This window comes from Fringilla coelebs (genome assembly GCF_963513975.1).
Source record: "Fringilla coelebs genome assembly, chromosome: 4".
In the NCBI taxonomy this organism is placed as follows: Eukaryota; Metazoa; Chordata; class Aves; order Passeriformes; family Fringillidae; genus Fringilla; species Fringilla coelebs.
This window is the reverse complement of record NC_140032.1, coordinates 70,435,615-70,454,875: the sequence shown is the minus strand read 5'-3', so window position 1 is coordinate 70,454,875 and position 19,261 is coordinate 70,435,615. Positions and strand designations below refer to the sequence as shown.

General features: G+C 43.1%; 1 protein-coding gene across 1 annotated transcript in view; it reads right to left on the bottom strand.

Moving 5' to 3' along the window:
• The window catches only part of LOC311153138 (bifunctional heparan sulfate N-deacetylase/N-sulfotransferase 4), a gene marked incomplete at both ends in the record, with an annotated part of 50,247 nt that overhangs the window by 16,638 nt on the left and 14,348 nt on the right, over nt 1-19,261 (bottom strand). Inside the window, 4 exons of the mRNA XM_084204747.1 lie at nt 2,019-2,147; nt 3,061-3,246; nt 9,097-9,251; nt 13,538-13,625. Of these exons, the coding sequence (XP_084060873.1) occupies nt 2,019-2,147; nt 3,061-3,246; nt 9,097-9,251; nt 13,538-13,625 (558 nt within the window). The remainder of the gene's footprint in view (nt 1-2,018; nt 2,148-3,060; nt 3,247-9,096; nt 9,252-13,537; nt 13,626-19,261) is intronic.

Sequence of the window (19,261 nt, the reverse complement as noted above, 5' to 3'; positions counted from 1 at the left end):
CTGATGGAACATCCAGCTTTGGTCTGGCAAGGGAGATAAACTTTAAACTGAAATTTTTCTTACTTGTATCAAATAGAAAAGCAGAAGTCCAAGAAGATACTATTTCATTTTCTGCCCCAAACTGTATTTGTATCTCCTATTTGTACATACATCTGAAGCTCTTTGTTATTGCTCTTAGCCTCCAAATGAAGGAAACTCTTCAGAGGGGAGCTGGATTGATACCTTTGAAAGAGTTTAGCTATTTGGGTTTATTTCAAGCCCAGTCTGTTTGCTGAGCCTTCCACACTAGCTGTAATGAGCTTTGCTTTGAAGTGTTTATGCAAAGAGTAAGCACCCCAAACTGCAGACTTGAGCAGCCTGCTGCCTTAGCTGGATTCTGGAAAGGTCTGCCTGGGATTCTTGCAACCCTCATTAAAACTCCAAGGAAGTTGGTTTGATTTCTGTCTGTCTTGGTGGAATTTATCTCTCCTCTGCCTACTACTAAATCATCTCTGCCAGACATGACTCATCTTTAGGATTCATAAATTAGCAAGTGAAAATATCTCTCTGAGCCACAGAGTATTCAGTAGAAGCCATTTAAAAAAAATTCCATCAGAAGATCCCCTTGACAATCTCTCTGCAAACTTTATTCCAATGCAGTGTCCCTTGGGCACTTTCTAATTTAACCATCTGTGTGATACTGCTTCATGGAAGCACAAACATTTTTGGTATTTGAGCTTAATAGGTATTTGTAATACATTTGCTGAAATTGGTAACCACGACCTGAGGAAGGGACAGAGTTTCTATAAACCTCTTGAAAAACTTTTTAATCAAAAGTTGATCATTGCAGCTTTTTCTAATACCACCACCAATATCTAGGGCACTCTCAATTTATTGGGACACAGATTGGCTGAGGAATTTGGGCTGTTCTAAGCATTGCTTGCGGGGTTAGGAGCTCTACATGCTCTGCTGCAGGCTGCTGCACTGCCCAAATCTGAGGAGATCTTCGCATAAGTGAGAAATGCACAGGTATTCATCCAAGTATGATAAGGCTCAGTGTGAATTCCAAGCTACACTTCAGGAAAGCATGGGAAGAAAAGCCAGCCTGAGAGAGCTGCAGGTAATGGGGAGACAGGATAAAGGAGAAGGATCTGTTTTATTCTCAAGTGAGGTGTCATGTGTACAGTGTAGAAAATTCCTCATGGAAATGTTCCATTTCTTTAATACCACTGAATCTGACTCGGGCACCAACTTACTTACCCAGCCAAATCTTCACTCACCAGCGCCTAACTGTATAGCACCAAAAATCTATATTTAGGTGTCTAAATAAAAGTGACCTGGATTTAAGAGTCAGCTCCACCTGAAGTTTCTTTAGCTCTGCAGAGGAGTCAATGAGTACTGGAGCTTAAACTCACTGAAAATGAGGCCACCTGGCAAGACAAGGGACATTTATCTTGTGCCTGCTGCATCTTTGGGTGCAATGGGAAAGAGGGAGGACAATGTCAAGAAAAAATAATCGATATATGGGGGGGTTTAGCTCTTGCTCCTTGCATCCCCTTGCTCCTTGCATCTCTAGGCTCCTGTCTTAAATGGTACCAGGCAGTTTTTTAGCAGCTCAAAACCTGTTTTTAGGAGCTGGTGATGGAGGAATGATATCAGGTCTGAGCCCTGGGGTTTCCATTGAGCTGTATGAGGAGTATCTGACGAGCCAAGCTCACGGAAAAAAGAAAAAAAATGAACGAGATCCGTTATTTCTGCCCTCACAGGTTAGTTTCAGCTTCAGACATGTCTCTCAGGGGGACCTGGCTTCAGGCTGGGAAACAATAAGGAGTTGGAATTAATACATTTCCCAGGAAATCGTTGCAGGTACAGTTGTAGCCGGAAATTGGCAGAAGACATTTTTCTCCCTTCTTTTTAAACTGCTTGTTATGCCTGAGTAAGTGGTCCTGGTTTTGATTTCCCAACTTCATCTCCTTCCCTTCCTCCCTCCCTCCTCCTTGTCAGCCAGCACATCCCAAACCAGAAAAGAAGGTACCTACGGGGTTCAGGAGAATGGTCAGGAACAGTTCCCCTCCTCGGATGCTTTTGTCCAGCTCCTGAGGACCACCAGGATATTCCTTGTAAAAAATAGTGTGAGTGAAAAGGCCACAGGTCTGTCGAGGGAGCACCTGGGAACAGAGAACAGCAGCTTACACAGGTGTTGCAGTGCCATAATCGACCTGGGGAAGGACTTTTGTTTCCCTTAATTCAATTCAGTATTTTATATTTTTTTACTCAGTTAAGCAACCACCAAAACCTGCATTTGTAGTGTATTTGGGTACACGTGTAAAAATACTGCTGATTTTGAGTCTGCTCCGGCAATAATCGGGCTCTGCAGGAATTTGATTTTCAGACAGTCCCTCTGCCGTGTTTAGGGGATCACAATTTGCACTTGGTATGCACAGGCAATATTCAGAGCAGCTTTTGAGACTTGAAACCCTCCCCTGGAATATTTGTCAGTTCACTTTAGCACATCCAGCCTAGAGGTTTGCAGCTGCCTGGTAGGACAAGGCAAAGGGCTTACTAAGTTTTCCTGTCCTCTGCACTTTTAAGTGCATGGGGGGAGCCTTCTGTCCCCTGGGTGAGGGGTATAAGAATCAGGCAGGTGTCCCAGTCCTGCCTCTGGGAATTTCAGGAGCAGAGCTGAAACTTCAGCCTTGCAGAAGTGCTGGAGGAGATTACTTACACCTGTTCACCTTCCCAGGTGCTGGCTTTCTAATCCTTTCATGCATAAAGATGAAGCAGAGCTGGGAACAGAGGTCTTAGGCAGTTTAACGATTTCCCAGAGTGCAGCCATGACTTGCTTGGCAGTCGATGTGCCACGAGCACATTCAATTTCTGAGGAATACTTCTGCAGTTGCCTGAGTCTGTGTGACTTTTGTCCCCCTCTTTTAAACTGCCTAACACACTCTTTGGGCGTCCTTAGAGCTGCTGGATCCCAGGGAATTTTAAGGATGCTGGCAAACGTCAGGCCTGCGGGTAAAGCAGCCCCCTCTGGAGTCCCTGCAGTAGTATTGCTATGAACATGGAAATGCAGTGTACCATGATGCCATTGTGGATGAAGCCCCGTCTGTACCGTGCAGGCTTCAGGTGCGGGTACTCCTCTGTGCTGGTCACACGGATGTGCCACACCTTCTTCCAGGCCTCGTAGAGCTGCACGTGCACCGGGTACACCCCCGAGTGGTGCGGAGCCACCGCGTAGCCCATGCCCGTGGGGATGCCGTGCTCCTGCAGGGTGGGGCACCACAGGGATGGACAGGTTAGGGACACGCAGAAACCCCCCGTGTCGTCATCCAAAGCTTTAGTCACAGCGGCACTGGAGAAGCTGCTGTCCCTACACAGACTTGTACCTACTGTAGCACGAGCTGGAGGCAGCTGGAATTACAGTTGGGTGACTGCAGTGAGGAGTAATCCTCCTGGATTGTGTTCCATTGCTGTTGCATGGAATAGATTTGCCTCTTGTTCTGTTATGTATTGCATGTATTTTAATAAGCATCCTACCTGTCTGGTTCATCTAGTGAACCAATGCTGCTTATTTACTAAGCTAGTAAACAGATGGAAAAAAATGTTGTAGTGACATACATGGGGTTCTGTTTGCTAGTTCTGGCATAGGAGACAGATTCCTTCCTAGTTTAATAAATAAATATTCCTCATATCTTCTAAACCTCCTTATTTTTTTTCCATGGTATTAGGGTATAGCAAAAAATAGCTTGAACTACTTTTACATTTTATCAATATTTATATTTAACTCTGTTTCTAGTGGAAATATGTGCGTGCTCATCATATAATCTCTAGGTTATCTTGCAAATTTCTTCCAAAGACACTAATTCATCTTGCTCCCAGTACTACCAGATGCGTCAGCTCTTTTCTACTCCTTTAAAACTGATCTGCAGAGGGAAATGGCTAAAATATGAGATGATTATTTTATGGGTTACTTTTATCCTTCCTTTTGCTCACATTATCCATTGATTACTTTAATTCCAGGAACAGCAGGTTCTGCTGGGCATCCTCAAGTACTTTATAAAGAAAGGGTTTTGATTCATTGGCAAAAATTAGGTTAAATCTGTAGGGAACACTCACTCCTACATCACATAATGCAACCACTTTAAATGATCCACTCCTTATAGTAAAGACCTCTGGTTACAGACCAAGCCTGTAAAAGAGAAACCCAAACTCTCTGATTTGTAATTTACTGAGAACAAAATGTAATTTCAGTTTGTTAGTGCTGTTACCTACTTGAGAGGCATGAATCAGTTTAAGGGTGGAATGAAGGATAGCTCTATAATGACAGATGGTAAATCACCATGTTCTCTCTCTCTCTATATATATATATATAATTTTTTTTTTTTTTGCCATGGAAATGTAAGAAGGAAAAAGCTGTATTAAAAGATTTCTTTGGATCCGGCCATTTATTGCCATGCCTGGGAGGTCTGTGATGCTCAGACTGTCAAACTGTTAACCTGAATGTGCTGTCTCAGCTTTTACGTGCAAACCTTCACCAAATGTGGGGTAGGGAGTACACAGAAACGTTCCCAGAAACAGAGAATTAAGGCAAATGTGTCCTGGAGTTGACAATGAACACTGCCTGGGATGACTTATCCCAAAGTATGGATCTGGATGAATATGTGTAAGATCCTGTTTATCTCCTGACTGTTTGATGCTGGCATTGCCATAGCGACAGAATGCTGAAATGGTGATCTGCCATTCACAAATAAAATCTGGCAGTTTTTCAGGAGTTCTCAACATAAAACACAAGTAAGCCTCTGAATAAAACCTGCTCACTACACAGCTCATCACAGAAATACATCAGGTACCCCGATAGCCAATATGGAGGTAAGAAGAAAAAACTATCAAATAATTCTGTTTTCTTTGGGCAGTTCTATTTGCAGTTTACCTGGGAAGATTAAATACTGTGTGTCCCCTTTTAGTGATTTTTCTCTTGCACTTTTCCTCTTTTTCTCTCATTTTGTTATTAAACTTACTTTGGGAGTGAAAACTCATGTGGTAAAGGAGGAGTATACTGGTGTATCAAGATACAAGAAATACCTGTACTGAGCATTTTTCTTGTGTATTCTAAGGAGCAATTTCCGGATTTTTACATTGAAAATGTATGTTGTTTTTTTTTAATTTCAAAATTTGTGCTTGTTGGTTTAGTTTGGAATGTATATATGATTTGCCACTGTCAGAGAAAATAAGAATGCAAACTTTTAATTTAATAAATTTTATGTCTACTGAAGGTCTTTGTACACAGTCAGTCAAGGGGCAGGTGTGAAGGCTTTTATTAGATGAAAAAGCTAAATAGAACCTCAGCTAAGTTTGCCCAACCTTTTGGCTTTGTCTGATAGCAGGTCATGCAGCAAATGAGTATTTCAGGAGAAAATAAGGTGAGGCAGAATACATCTCATCCTGTTGCACAGGATGATGTTATCCTATATTCACAGCCCATTTTTAGAGGCAGTGGGCAGCTCTCCTTCCCCACATGAAGTACAGCTACTAATAAAGGGACAAATGAGGCTCTTCTGATCACATGTAGATGCTTTGCCTTGGTTGTGTGGTCACTGGGCCCTCACGTTGTTGGGATTTAATTGGTGTATTAAAAGCTCCTGGTGTACTTGTGGTTTGAGCAGCTCAAGAGGTGCAGGCAGAGGAAGTGCTAATGTGCATCTGCAGTTGGTTGTAAGCAGGAGGTGGGAGCCAAGGAGTGCTGCTAGACAGGTTCTCAATTGATTTGTTTGGTTCCACATCTTTGTCTCTCCTTCCTGTCAGCTCACAGCTGCCTCGTACAGCCAGTGACAGTTTTTGCCCTGTCTCTGCTGTGCTCTGGGCTTTGTACTCACAAATGAGCACAGAAGATAATCACTGAGCAAACAAACCAGGGGATGGAATAAAGAGCTACAGGCTTTGGATTAGATACATTCTACTTGTTTTTGTCAGATAAGGATGTACAAAGTGGGGGGGAGGAATATCTTGTTTTTGATGGCAGGGAAAGCTTGGTTTGCTTTATTTTTGGAATATATGCTATCGGACACTTCCCCTTGAGCAATTTTTTGACTCTCTGTGTATCCATTGCATTGCCTATAAACAAGGAGAATAATACTTGAGGAATTATCAGTTTGTAAAATTTATTCTGGGATTTTGTTCATTAGTGTTTTTAAAGGATTTTGGGACCCTCTGATAGAGGAAGAAAACCCAAACCACAAAACATGATCAACTCAAACCAAATAACTCTAGTTTTCCACTTCCTTAGGCAGGCCCTAGAACACACCATGCATATTTCCATAAAAAGGATGACATTGGGATAGCAAAGCTTTGGGTAGCTGTGACTTTAACACAGTTAAAACTTCTGTCTCTTCTTCCTCTGGGGCTGAGGATCTTGTGCTTGATGAGAGAGTTGACAGTGAGGACTTTGGGAATGGGGCTATGCATGGTGCAGCTGTGGGGCCGTCACTCAGGTACACATGGATAAGGATTTTGCCAGGCAAAACTTTCCCTGCTGCCTGCCAGATCCAGAGCAATGGGACAATGACATTTATTGCAAGGTGTGAGAAAGTTTCTCCCTCTCCCCATGTAGGCAGTGGAAATGATAACTATGTCAGGCATGCATGGAACAATTGGGAGGACTCTGGGTGAAGGCAGCCTCCTGGTTCAAAGCCATGTACGTGGAAGGGAATCCTTGAAGGCAGATGCACAGAGGTGTCCATATCTGCACTGAGATCAAGGCAATTAGATACATAATTAGCAATTAGTTCTGTGTGCACAGAACTCTTTAGGTACCTGATTTCTATCTGTGTGCTGTCACAGAGCTGTTTGAGGCAGGCTGCAATTGTAAGCTCCCATTTTACAGAGCCTTGTTAGGAGGTGTGGATAAAGCCATGTGAAACAGAGCCAAGGCTTTTCTCTGCCAGCCAGAGAAGACAAAAGGTGTTAATAAACAGAACTTTTGGGTGCTATTTGGCATCTTCAGCAACCTTGAGTATTGTTCTTGGATATAATGGTGTGCTCTCCCTTGCTGAAAACCCTGTTACCTCCTTAACCATGTTTAAAAAAGTGAACAAAGGAATAGCACATTAGGTGAGGAATTAATGTGATCACACTTCCAAATAATTACTGCAGCTTTCCTTGCAGAAGCTGACACAAAGTGTCACTTTTATGTGCAGCCAAAACAGGAGGTGGGGAGATGTGGCCAGTAAATGAGAAATGCAGGAGAAAATGGCACCAGCATCAAGCTGTGTTCTCCTGAGTATAATATTAAATAAAGATAGTGGACAACAAACAAAACATGTGTAACATCAAGCAAATGTTCCATGTGTTGTTCCAGATGTCTAATTTCAATTTGGATCCACCTTGTGACATGAAAGAATAACGGGAAGAGGTTTGCTTTTACTTGGAGGGCTTAGAGAAATGCAGCTGCAGAACAGGGAGTTTGTTTCTCAGAGAAGACACAATGCTGGGGATGAGGCAGCCAGGGAGGAATGAAACCACTCTGAAGTCATGGCTGGGACCTCTCTGATAGCTATCAGGGAGGCTGTCATAGAGGGAAGATGAATTTCTCCCACAAGAGAGAATTTCAGAGGAAGCCTTTTGAAAAGAAATGTTCTCATAAGTAAATGGTACAGCTCATATAGATTCAAGGTCAAGGGGTTGATACAACCCCTGTTGAAATGTTAGCAGGAAATAAAAGTGTAATAACAGCAGCTTTTCACTGACATCAGCTCCTTATTTATAGGAACCCTAAGGAGTCTCTACCCTTCAGGACACAGGCTTTATCTTTCTGGAGTGGAAGCTACAGATTCCATTACCAGCTCTCTTCAGGCCATGCTATAGATTTTACTCCCAAAGGTGGCTTGACCTGGGTGACTCCTTGCTTCCTGAAAATACTAGGAGAATTTCCCCAGAGGTTTAAAGATGAAGGGGCTGTGTATTTTTGAGATATGGATTGTTTAAGAAATTACTCTTGCATTTAACGTCTCAGCTCTGTTTGGGTCTCTGGGCCAGGCTGCACGAAAGGCATGAACAGGCTGTGCCAGGGATGAGGCTGACAGGGAAGCAGGAGTGTAGAGAGGAAAAGAAGCCATCTTGCCAAGCAGGAGATGGGAAGGGGGGCAAGTCTGGCATAACGAGTAAACAGTTAAGCCATTTCTAATTAATTTTCTTTAAAGGTTGGTAGGAAAATATTTCCAGAAACAAGGGAATAAATTGCTCCCAACTGCTTGTTCAGGCATTTGCCTCTTTTTCCTGATGTGCCTTGGCTCATGTGAGGGACGGGAGGAAGCTGTTCCCAAAGCAGCTGAGAAAGGCCCCCTGTGTCCCTCAGCTCCTGAGAGCAGCTCTGGTTGCTTGGCATTTCTGTGCCTGGCCAAGGACCACGCAGTGTCTTTCCAAAGCCAGCATTTATGGGTTTCAGGTTGTCTTTGGCATGTGCAATAAGCCAGCAGAATTATCCTGACAAGCCTGTAAATAGTATCTATTTAGAGTACTGTGAGGTCTGGGCAAGGGGGAGGGTGGCTCATGGAAGTTCAGAGCACAAATGAGGAAAAGGGAAGCACAAGTATCTGTCAATGTTAGCAAAAGGTTTGCTGTACAAAGAGCATTTTTCAAGCAGGTCATGAAAAAGGCATAGTCAAACCCAGCAGCTTCACTTGTTGGCTCTGTCAGCATCAAGATTTCTCCCAAACCACACACCAGGTTTAGGGTTCACGGCAGCTTCCTCCCTGCCTCACTGAGGATGTTTGCAGCAGAGCTTACCAAGCTGATAACCTGTGTACAAACTGCTGCCTGAAGTTTGGAAGGCCAGCTGCTGTGTGCTGTGTGTTCACTGACTCTGATCCCTATGATCCTGCCAGGATACTCGGGGCAGGGCTGCTCCCTCTGCAGGGAGCTGTGTCAGTGGAAAAGGCCAAGACAAAATTCAGGTTGAGTCACAAACAGGATGGGTTTGGGATGAGTTTGTAACCTCACTGCCTCTGTTTGCATGGCTGAGTAAATAGCCAGGTTTTGGATAGAGGAGCAGGAAAGTGGGGAAGGCATGGCCAGGGCAGTGAAGGCATCCCAGTAAATCTCTTGGGAACTCTCACTCACCATTGCAAACTCTTTGTTGAGGATCATCTGTTCCACCAGCGAGGACTCGTTGTGGAAGAGGTGTGGCTGCATGTGACTCCACATGTGGGGAAACCACCAGAACTCGTCCACAGATCTCAGCAGGAGGTCATCTCCCTCATCCTCCTCCTCAGTCCCTGCAGAGGGAAGAAAGGGACAAAAAAGATATTAAAAAGCAAAAAAGGCCCATAATTGCTTTTTAAACACAGAGGAGTCTGCCAAAAACCCTGGTGTCCTTGGCTTGTCTCACTGTGTTACTGTAATGTTTATAAACTATGGGAATATTAAATATAAACAGTAGGACTTTTTTCGTTTTAAAAAACCACCCCCTCCCCATTTTCTCTATTTGCTTTATTTTAATGCCGCACTGTCTTTTCATCCCCATAACCCAGCAGCTTGGATTTAACATGACAAAATAGTGTCAGGAACATTAATGCTGTTTTCCAGGTCTTTTGAAAGCTGGACAAATGATGATGTTTGGTATTAAAGAAAAGGTATCAGTTATTTTCCATTTGTCTTGATGATAATGCCACTATTAGATACAAAATACTCTCCATAAAAGGCAACATATGGATGAAAATGAAATCTTATCAATGCTGTCCCTCTTTTCTCCTTGTAACTACCACTTTATTAGTCTTGGTTAATTGAAATCTGATAATTTCTCTTAAAGTGTGAAAAAAGTTTTAAAATACAATTAGGTGGAGACCATGAAGCTGTCATGGCAAAAGGCTTCCAAATATTTCTTAGGGTTCAGAATTCAATTTTGGCCAGATTTAATCTTGAAGGAAACCCAATAAAACCTCCTGTGTTAGTGAAGGGTATCTTCTTCAGACAGAAGTGAGGATATGTGGCTGTAATGAAGAAAACCTTCCATTTGAGAGAGGGCACTGTGCTGTTCCCCCATATGCAGGCACATCTGCCCTGCTTTTCCAGCCTGGAAAGCTGTAGTGACATTCTAGTAGCTTCACCTTCAAACTACCCAACAATCTGTTTGTGTTCTTTGCCATTTGAATGCTTTCATTTTGCTTCAGTCTAAGAAATAATTGCCAAAATCAGTCTCTTGATGCAAACACAGAAATCCTGTCTTCTTACAGGCCCTTAAATGTTTTGCAAAACTCATTGGAAGCAAATGCTCCACGGATGTCACTGTTTACTTGGCAGGAACATCCAGAGATGCCTGTTCAGTGCCTGCACTTCAGCTCTTGGCTTTTATTTTCCATTTCTGCAGTGGGTTTTGAAGCATCCCACTACACAAGGAGAGCAGTACTTTGAAACTTTCTCCCTGAGTCACTGAATCCCTTTGCTCCCCTCTTTGCAGCACTCTGCAAGTTCTAAGGAAGCTGCTCCCGCTGATAGGAGTGCTGCTGGAAAAAGAAAACAAACTTGTTTACTGGAGAATGCCATACTGAAAAGAAAGGTCTGATGGCTGCTCCCTCTGTGCCCTGCATTTTGGGAGGGACTGCTGGCTGGCTCTGGGGCATGTGCTTCCTGTGCAGTCACTCAGGAATGGGCAAGAGAAGAAACTTCACCCAGGCTTTCAAAATGGGACAGAGCAGGGAGAAAATGGAGTTTGTGAGGCAGCTGAGGATCTCTTTGATAATCCCAAATTAGGGATGGAGAGGAAACAAGTGGGTATTTGAAATACATAAGGAACTACAGTCAGAGATGGTAGATTTAGGTCAAAGTATAATTTAGTGCCTTATTTACTTCTGAAGTAGAGTTTGGTTCTTGAAATAAACCCCACTTTTGCCCATTAATTTCTTTGTAAATTTAGATACACACCTAATAAAACCTCACGCTTCTTTTACTATAACAAAAAACAAGATGAAGCACAGTGCTTTGCACTTGAAAGAATAACCCCATCCTGTAATGCCAGAGGTGAGGCAGAACAGTTGGGAGTTTAACCTCAGTGGCATTGCTTATGAGGTTAAATATTCTTGCAAACCTTAGAAAAGAAAGTTGTTTGATTTTATGAATTCTTAGGTTGTATTATTCCCAAAGAAATCTCCTGCAAAGTTTGAATGGAGCATTTGGTGGGTGCTTACATTGTTTAAATATTTCTGCCCAACACCTTATTCTGAGTATTAGAGGCTAAACAAGGGATCTTGAAGTTTTAATTTCTTGTACAATCAACATCCTTTCTGCAACTGTCTTTCATTTAAATGTCAAATCTGGAAAATGCATAAAACTATGAACAGGGTGAACGTGTGTCTACTTTGAGTGCACTTCACACAGGTAGTAATTCGAAGTTGGTTTCTGCGTATTATTTAACCCTCTATTTTGAAACTATAACTGTAGTAATATGGTTGGAGGCTGCTACCAATAATCTTGTACATCTACAATGCAAATCCTGAGAATATGTTAATTTCAACTGCTGCAGCACCAACAAGTGTAGAGTGTTTGTAGAAGCTGCAGGACTAACAGGGGCTGCTCATTCTCTTGGTTAATGGTGTTCATGCAGTGCAGAGTTCACCAGGTAACTGTTACCATATGAAAATATGTAACAGTTGAATCTGCTAACACATCCCCACACTCATCTCCCCCCCCGTAGTTTTACAGTGATCCAAGTTTTGAAAGGAGAGCACCATGCCACACTAATGAAGTTGAGTACCTGCTAGTAAAAGCCTCTGTGGGTCAGCAAGCCATGTGCCCAGTAATTAAAGAACATCTTTGCAGGTTTTATTTATAATGAGTCAATAAAGAGCATATTGCATGGAGAATGTGCTGCAGGTTTTTCAGTCAGCTGAGATGAGAAATGACCATCCCCACCCTGTAAATGGAGTGCTCTGTTAAAAACCCAGCTCTATCCAGGCCTCTTCATGGAGCCACGGACATGCTTCAGCTGGGGAAGTACTTCTGTGCTATTCTGGGGAGCCTGGAGAGCCTGAGGAGCATGGGCACACAGGCACATCCTCCTCTTTTCTCTCTACAGCAGTAGCAACTCTTGAAACTGCTCAGCATTGCAGCAGAAAACCTGTGACAACGTGGAGGGTGTGGGGATGAAGGAAAGAAGGGAAAGGCAGGTCAGGGAGTGGTGTTTTTACAAAGGCTGTATATTCTCTGCCAGCCCCTGCCCACTGTCATGTTATTGTCAGTAATACCATCTCTTCCTCCATCTGCTCCCACCATGGATCACCTTTCTCCACAGTGGACATGAATGTTTGATACCAGCTGTGCTCTGGAGATGACCAGGGCCCAGCAGCTCTCTGTTTTAGAGCAGCTCAGAGCCTCAGGCTGCTTTTGTTTGTTTTGCTGCCTTGCAGGTGTGCCCAGCTCATCCCCAGCAGGAGCTGCACAGGCAGGTCAGTGTGCAGTGCTGTGTGTGTAGTTCTGGCTCCAGAGCTGCACTCTGACCACAGGTCTGCCGCTGCCTTGTTAAATGACTGCGGACAAGGAATTCCATCTCTGTCTGCCTCTCATTTTTCCCAGGCTCTCCAGCTTGTATCTTTGGTCCAGGTTGTTTCCTGGGCAGCAGTGGCTCAGCATGAAGGGCTTGCACAAGGGGAGAACAGCCTGGACTTAGTGACAGTGATACAAACACATCTTTTTGCCTTCTCTCTACTCATCCAGCTGCCTCACAGTCTAGGAAAGCAGGGCCTCATTCTAGGTTTTAAACTCGCCCTCCCATCCTCTTGCTGCTTTCTCTCAAGCTCCAGATAAGTTTCACTGGCACCACTAGTGAGTGTGGCTGGATGGGCTGACAGCTGAGGATTTTGGAGCTGGTCTCCAGAGGTGGGAAGGGTTATAGGTTTTGGGAAGGACAGGAGGTTCTCCCTTGCAGGGAGTGTCTTCTTGCCTCAGCAGCACTAGGGAGCAGCACAGCTCAGTGCAGCAAAGGGGAAGGCAAAAGAGGAGGAAAAGAAATAACATTTTTAAAAAGGAGGTATTGTCCTGTGAAGAAATGGAGCAAAAAGGAAAAAGTCACAAGGATGAGGAGGTGCTTCTACAGAATCACAGGTTTCAATCCACATTTCTTTTCATCATGTTTTCCTTTATTATTCCTCCTGATTTGCAGATTACTCAGACAGATTTCCTTCACAGGCATAACAAAATCTGGTGCATCTCATTGAAACACTTCTGCCTCCTCAGAGGTACTGAGACATGATTTTCCCAATCTTTTATATTTCATCATGCCTGTCACACCTGAAAAACCTTACTCTGTCTCCTGAGGAATTAGACAAATCCCTGCAACCACTTTGCCTCCTTTATAACACTAAAATTTACCACCACACATCTTTCAGGAAAACACCAAGGGCCTCCTTGTATACCTGAGCAGCTCATCTATACTGTGTCTTTACTTCTTTGGACACTGAAATGGTGGAACACATCTTTCCCTGTGAGTCACTGATTATTTAGAAAGGGAATGTTTAAAGCTAGATTTAAAATTCTGTCACCTATTTAACTGCACGAAGTTCCTTCTTACCTGTGTGGTAAAATTTTCCTGAAAATCCGAGGTTGAAGGTAAAATTTGCAACCTGAGTGCGCAGTAAATTTTGAGTCTCTAGTAAAGCCTGAAATAAATAAGAAATTAACATGGATTTAGAAAAGTTAGAAAAGTTAATATTATTTTGGGCTCATCTTTTTTTTTTTTTTTTTTTTATAGGACTATTACAGAGAGCTTAATCTGCTCCATGAGAGTTTGATGGGCTGGAAAAGGTAGTGGGAGTGCCTGAGTGTCAGAGGAAGTGATGGTTCTGCGGCTTGGCCCAGGATATTACCCCTTGGGGCAGTGATCCATGGCGGGACTCAAATGCAGCCACTCAGAGGCAGCAATATACTGGGTCACCCATGCTCTGGGTCATTAGTGAGGCTTGAGAAAATGGGCTTAATTCCCAAAATAAAATTAGGAATACTACGCATCATCTAGGCAAGAAGGCGTTGGGATTTACTTACCTGCGGGACCATTTTGGCTGTGTCTGAATAGCAAATTCAGGCTTAAGTGTGAATGAACAAAGCTTCAGGTTTGACCTGTGGTAGAAGCTGTGTTCATGTCATAAATGCATTTTTAATTTAATTAATGTTTATTTTTAGTCTCTCCTCCAAGCTAAGATAAGCCCACTGGAAATGAAATGGAAGGAAAGGGTGCTGCTTATGGAAGAAATAGGTAGGCCACTTGTCCAGTTTTTGTTTTGGACATTTCCAGCTACTAGGGAAAGAGAGAAGATGCTTAAGCCTGTGTGAACTTCTCTTGATGTTTATTACTGGTTGTTAGCTCTGTGCTGCTCCTGGAGCTGGTCCTTGTGCACAGATCTGCTTTGGGTCCCCAGTCCCTGGAATTTGGGGGTGCTGCATGTGAGATGGGGAGCGCATTTCTCTCCCTATTGGCCTTGCCTATGCTGAGTAGGTTATAAACTCTGTTTTCATCAGTTTTCTGTGCCTCCATTATGTGGCCCTTGAGAACTTTTCCTATTATCTATTAATAACACTTCTATTGATTGGACCTTGATGTTCTTGCAGAGTTCAAAGATAAAATGATTGCAGTGGTTTGCACCCTACCCCAGCCCAGCTAATGTCGTCCCTCATTTGAAAAAATTACTTTCTGTATGGTTATAATTTCACTTAGATTTGCAGGAAAATAGTTTTTTTAGTCTAATTTAATTAAGTACCAGCACCCCTACTTGGGACCAGAAACCAAAAGTATCTCCAGTGCAGGATAAACCATGAAAGCAGGGTTTAAGCAGCTGAGGTGTGTGAGTGTAGTACAAGGCACTTCCAGGCAGGGTGCATCTGCCTTGTTTTTTTTAAAATAGAAACGTACTTAGGGTGGCAAGGAAGATGTAAAATTGAGATAGTGTTTATCAGCTGCAACAGTCACCAAGCAAATTCCTCTCCTTGCTGAAGGAAATAAAGCAATTTTATGACAGTAAATCTTGTGCTTTAGCATTAAATATTAAGGTAGTTGTATGGTTTCCAGCCTATCTTGCCAGACATTTAGTAAGTTGATTATTTCAATCCTGTGACAATTTCACATGTGGGACTATATTTACATAATATATAACAAGTAAATGTTCACTAAAATGTAAAACCTCAGAGATGAACACCACTGTTAGCTGAGACATTGAGGAAAATCCCCAGCTGGTAAAAGCTGCCACTAAATTGACACCATTAAAGTCAGAAGCATAGAATTGGAGTCGTTATATTTTAGAAGATAATTTCCCAAGCTATCTAGAGCATTTTAGATATGTTGAGAAAGACTGATGGGCTGAGCAAAATCAATTTAATTTTCCTTTGAGGGAAGAACATCTTGAGAAATTATCATCACTTAACGTGCAGTAGGAGAAGGGGCAGGGAACAAACATCATTTCATCACCTGGGCTCCTCTCCTGCTCCCCTCACATCTCAGCAAGATGACAGAGCTGCAGGATAGGCAGAGCCTTCCAGCCCAGCCAGGCTCATTAAAAACGCAGAGCGAGGATTAAGATGTAAATCCTGCAACCTGCAGTGTGTCAAGCATTTTCCTCTGTCTAAAGGGCAAATCTGTCACTCAAACTGGCTTTGGCTTGGCCCTGAAGGCTTTTTTCTTGCCATTTCAATTTCCATATATGCATATTAATTTATATAATATGCAGCTCAATGTTGTTGTCATGACCTCCCCTCTTTTTAATGCTAAGAAGATATTGTCAGCTAAGACAGTCCAAACTTATTTTGTCACTGCTTGCCTCTTTGGAGGAAGGGCACTCATGTCTTTCCCACCCTTAATAAGGAACAAGTTTTTAGGTGGTTAGGGTCTGTCTTCCATATCTTTAATGAAAAACTCAGAGGCTGCACATCCCTGGCACCCAGGGCCAGAAACCTTCCTGGGATTGCACGGGCTCCACGGGAGGCAGAAGGTATTTATTTCATTTGATTATGAGTGCTCTGCAGGGTGGAGGAGGGCTATTGAATTTTAACAGCTGGAAAGCTGATCCCTTCCCAAGGCCAGGTGCCACACAGCTATTCCCACTCTGCCTGCTGTCCCTGGCTTCACAGGTATCTCCCCTTCCCTGGGGGCTCAGTGATCTCCATCCCACCCCTGTCCCCACTGCATGCCTGTGGAAGTGCAACCAGCACTCCTTGTTGAACCCACGGGTGGATATTTTTGGACACTGAATAGATCATGCTTACTAATTATCACTTTCCAAGGAAAGAGCCGTGGAGCACACTGTGCAGGGACAAACAGTGCCTGACTAAGCAAAGACAGGGGCTTTTTTTTCAGGTAGTCTAAGTTGTTCTTTCAAATAGAGGCCCTTAATTGCCTGGAATCTCTCAAAACTCATGGATTTAACTTTATTAATTGATTCTTTGCTTTGTCAGTGAAGCTTCTCTCTGACACTCACAAGATACAGTTTCTTCATTATATTGCATTCAGTAGCTTTTTACATTAATCCATATAATTACCTTTTGTAGATTTCAAGTTGCTTTGTCTTTATTCTTCATAATTGGTGCATCTATTAGGAAGAAGTTGATATTTCCCTGCTATGTCCTTGTTAATTATAACTCTATCCCTCATTTACATAATAAACTTTTTGGGGCGATTTCTGCAGGAACATTTCATGCCTAATAAGAAGCAATTTGCTTTCCTTCATTAAGTACATTAAAACTTCATGCCCCAGACATCATTGACTGTAAACATTTGATTCTGCTCAAATTTAATGCACCAAGGCATTTTGCTCTGCCATATTAGGTTTATTTATGTGCTATGTTCTGGATTGTTAGCTGCTAATGAGACTTTGGCACTTTTTGCTCTAAGGCCTGAACACTAACCTCATTTTAATGAGTTCATTATTTGCTGCCTTCTGAGTGGAAGACAACAAATTTTCCTTTTAATTAAAGGTCAAAACACCTCTGGCTGAGGCAAGTGTAGAGGTTATCAAATCCTAAGAGCAGGCAAATGAATGACTTTGCCTGATTTTGATGCCAAGCATGGGCTGACCAGGCTGAGGTAGAAGGTGCCTCTCTGGGGAGCAAAACTCCAAATCTAAGTTGAGTGATAACAGTGCTAAAATGCAGTACTGGATTTCTGAAGACATTGTTAAGGCAAAGCAGAGCCTGACAGTCAGCCAAAGTAATTAAAGAGGCTTTCCTCCCCACCCCAAGGTCTGTGTGGATCAACAGAGCTGCTAAAGCACGAGCTCTTCCTTGCATGGGCAGCAGTGTTTGGGGTGAGGAGGGCAGATGCCACATGGATTGAGCCAACACAATGGAATCTCATCTTTTTGTTGGGGAAAGTGAGGCAAGTCTTGGGGCTCTGTATTGGGGCTGTTTTAGGGAGAGAGATGTACATGCAGCTGTGGGTTTGTGTGTGCAAGTGCACAGACAGGGACTGGTGATCCCTGAAACTTCAGTTAAACCAAAAAAAGATTGATTATGGGAATTGATGCACAGATCCTTGTCCTTTTTCTAGTATTCTATTAGCCAGTATTGTTTGATGTGCCTTTCATTCTGTTCCTACAGCAGGTACCAGCATTAGAGACAAGGACTCTTGGGAGAGAAGGGATCAGTGTCTGTGAGATCAGCTGGTGAAAACTTAGTCTAGTTTTGGAGGAAAAATCCCAAAATTCTCTGAGATGTAGACATTGTTTAGCTTGAAAACTGCAGCTGTCAGAATGTCTTTATGACACCTCTAAACATTATTTCTGCAAAGCAGAACCAAACTCCTGACACTCAGGGGTGTCTCAGGGACATTGCCAGAAACTGAGAGCAGCAGGAAAAGCGCAGGAGGGGCGCAAGATTTGCAGGACTGAATATTTCCCCAGTGTGGAGCAGACAGCCTGGCATTTGGTCAGGACTCCTGCTCAGAGGCAATGCTATGAATGTGAATTTTGGGAAGCAGCAAAACCTCCAGATCTTGGAGGTCCGTGGCATGATCTGTGTGGTTGTGGTGCTCTGGGGCATGCCATGAGGGAGAGCTGCCAAGGAAACACCAGCCCAATTTACTGCAGAGGCTGTTGGTGAGGATGCACAATGGGAAGGGCAGGGGAGCAAGTTCCTCACTCAGTCTGGAAGGAGATCTAGGCAAGGAGGGGGAGCTGGTATCCCTGCTTTGCAGTGTATCTGTCACTTGCTGTCATCTTGAGTTATGTGACTCGCACAGACTGGTTTGAGGAAGTGCTTCTGGCACGGGAGGATGTGCCAGTGCCTGGCTTCCCAGGGGAGCCTGGCCAAGGTTACACTGTCCCATCATCTTTTAGGGATATGACTGAGAATCTTGTCAAAAATGGGCTTATCTGCCAGTACTCCAAGTCATTATTCATTTGGGAGCAGATCCTAGTGCTGGATAGTGATTGCACTGCTGCAGGTTTCTGCTCTTTGGTATGTGTATAAAATATGGATATGCTCACTGTATACACAATACTTTTTATTTATCTGTACTGTGGACAGAAAATACGTGCAAGTATTTGCACATATATAACTTGAACATTTACCTCTGCTTTGAGCTGGGGCTTAGATTAGATCACCTCCAGAAATTCCTTCCAACCAAAATTGTTTTTCACTTCCAGACAGTTTTCTCAGGCTTCTATGGCACGTACTTGTTATTAATACCAAGAAGTCTTTGAATGCATTTATTCTTTTTTGTCCCGAACATCTGTCCTTAATGCTTGTGCAGCTACACAGCCCTGAGGGTTATTCCCAAGCTGTTCTGTGCTGCAATTTGCTGCTGGTCTGGGCTACCAAGTAATAGTTTTTACTCTAAATTTCCAGCTGAAATTTTTTGGAAGGAAAAAAGAAAAAGCAAAGACTACTTTCAACAATGTTTCTCTGCGCTGCAAGCAGCTGCTGTCAGGGTGTGATTTTTTGATTGCCTCTTCCTGCTCTTGCTTCCTCCCTGAAATCTATGCTAGGATAAAAAAATCTGACTAAGCCTGCTGTGGTCTTGGCAATTTTCAAAGCCGGTGGAATTGGAATTGATAGGAATACCACAAAGCAGTTAAAATCATAGTAATGACTGTAAGGAAGGTGTGAAATAACTAGCCACTGCTATTTTCTGACAGGAAAGCTGTCAGTAAAAAAGTGATGTCTAGCCTGACATTACTGATGGGGTCACTGTAATACTGGGATTTTAAGTTCCTTATTTTCAGCTTTCAGATTGGAGCATAAATTTCTGTCATAAGGGGGACAATCAACTCGGCTGTATCTGCACTTGTTAAAACTCAACTTGGTGAGGAAT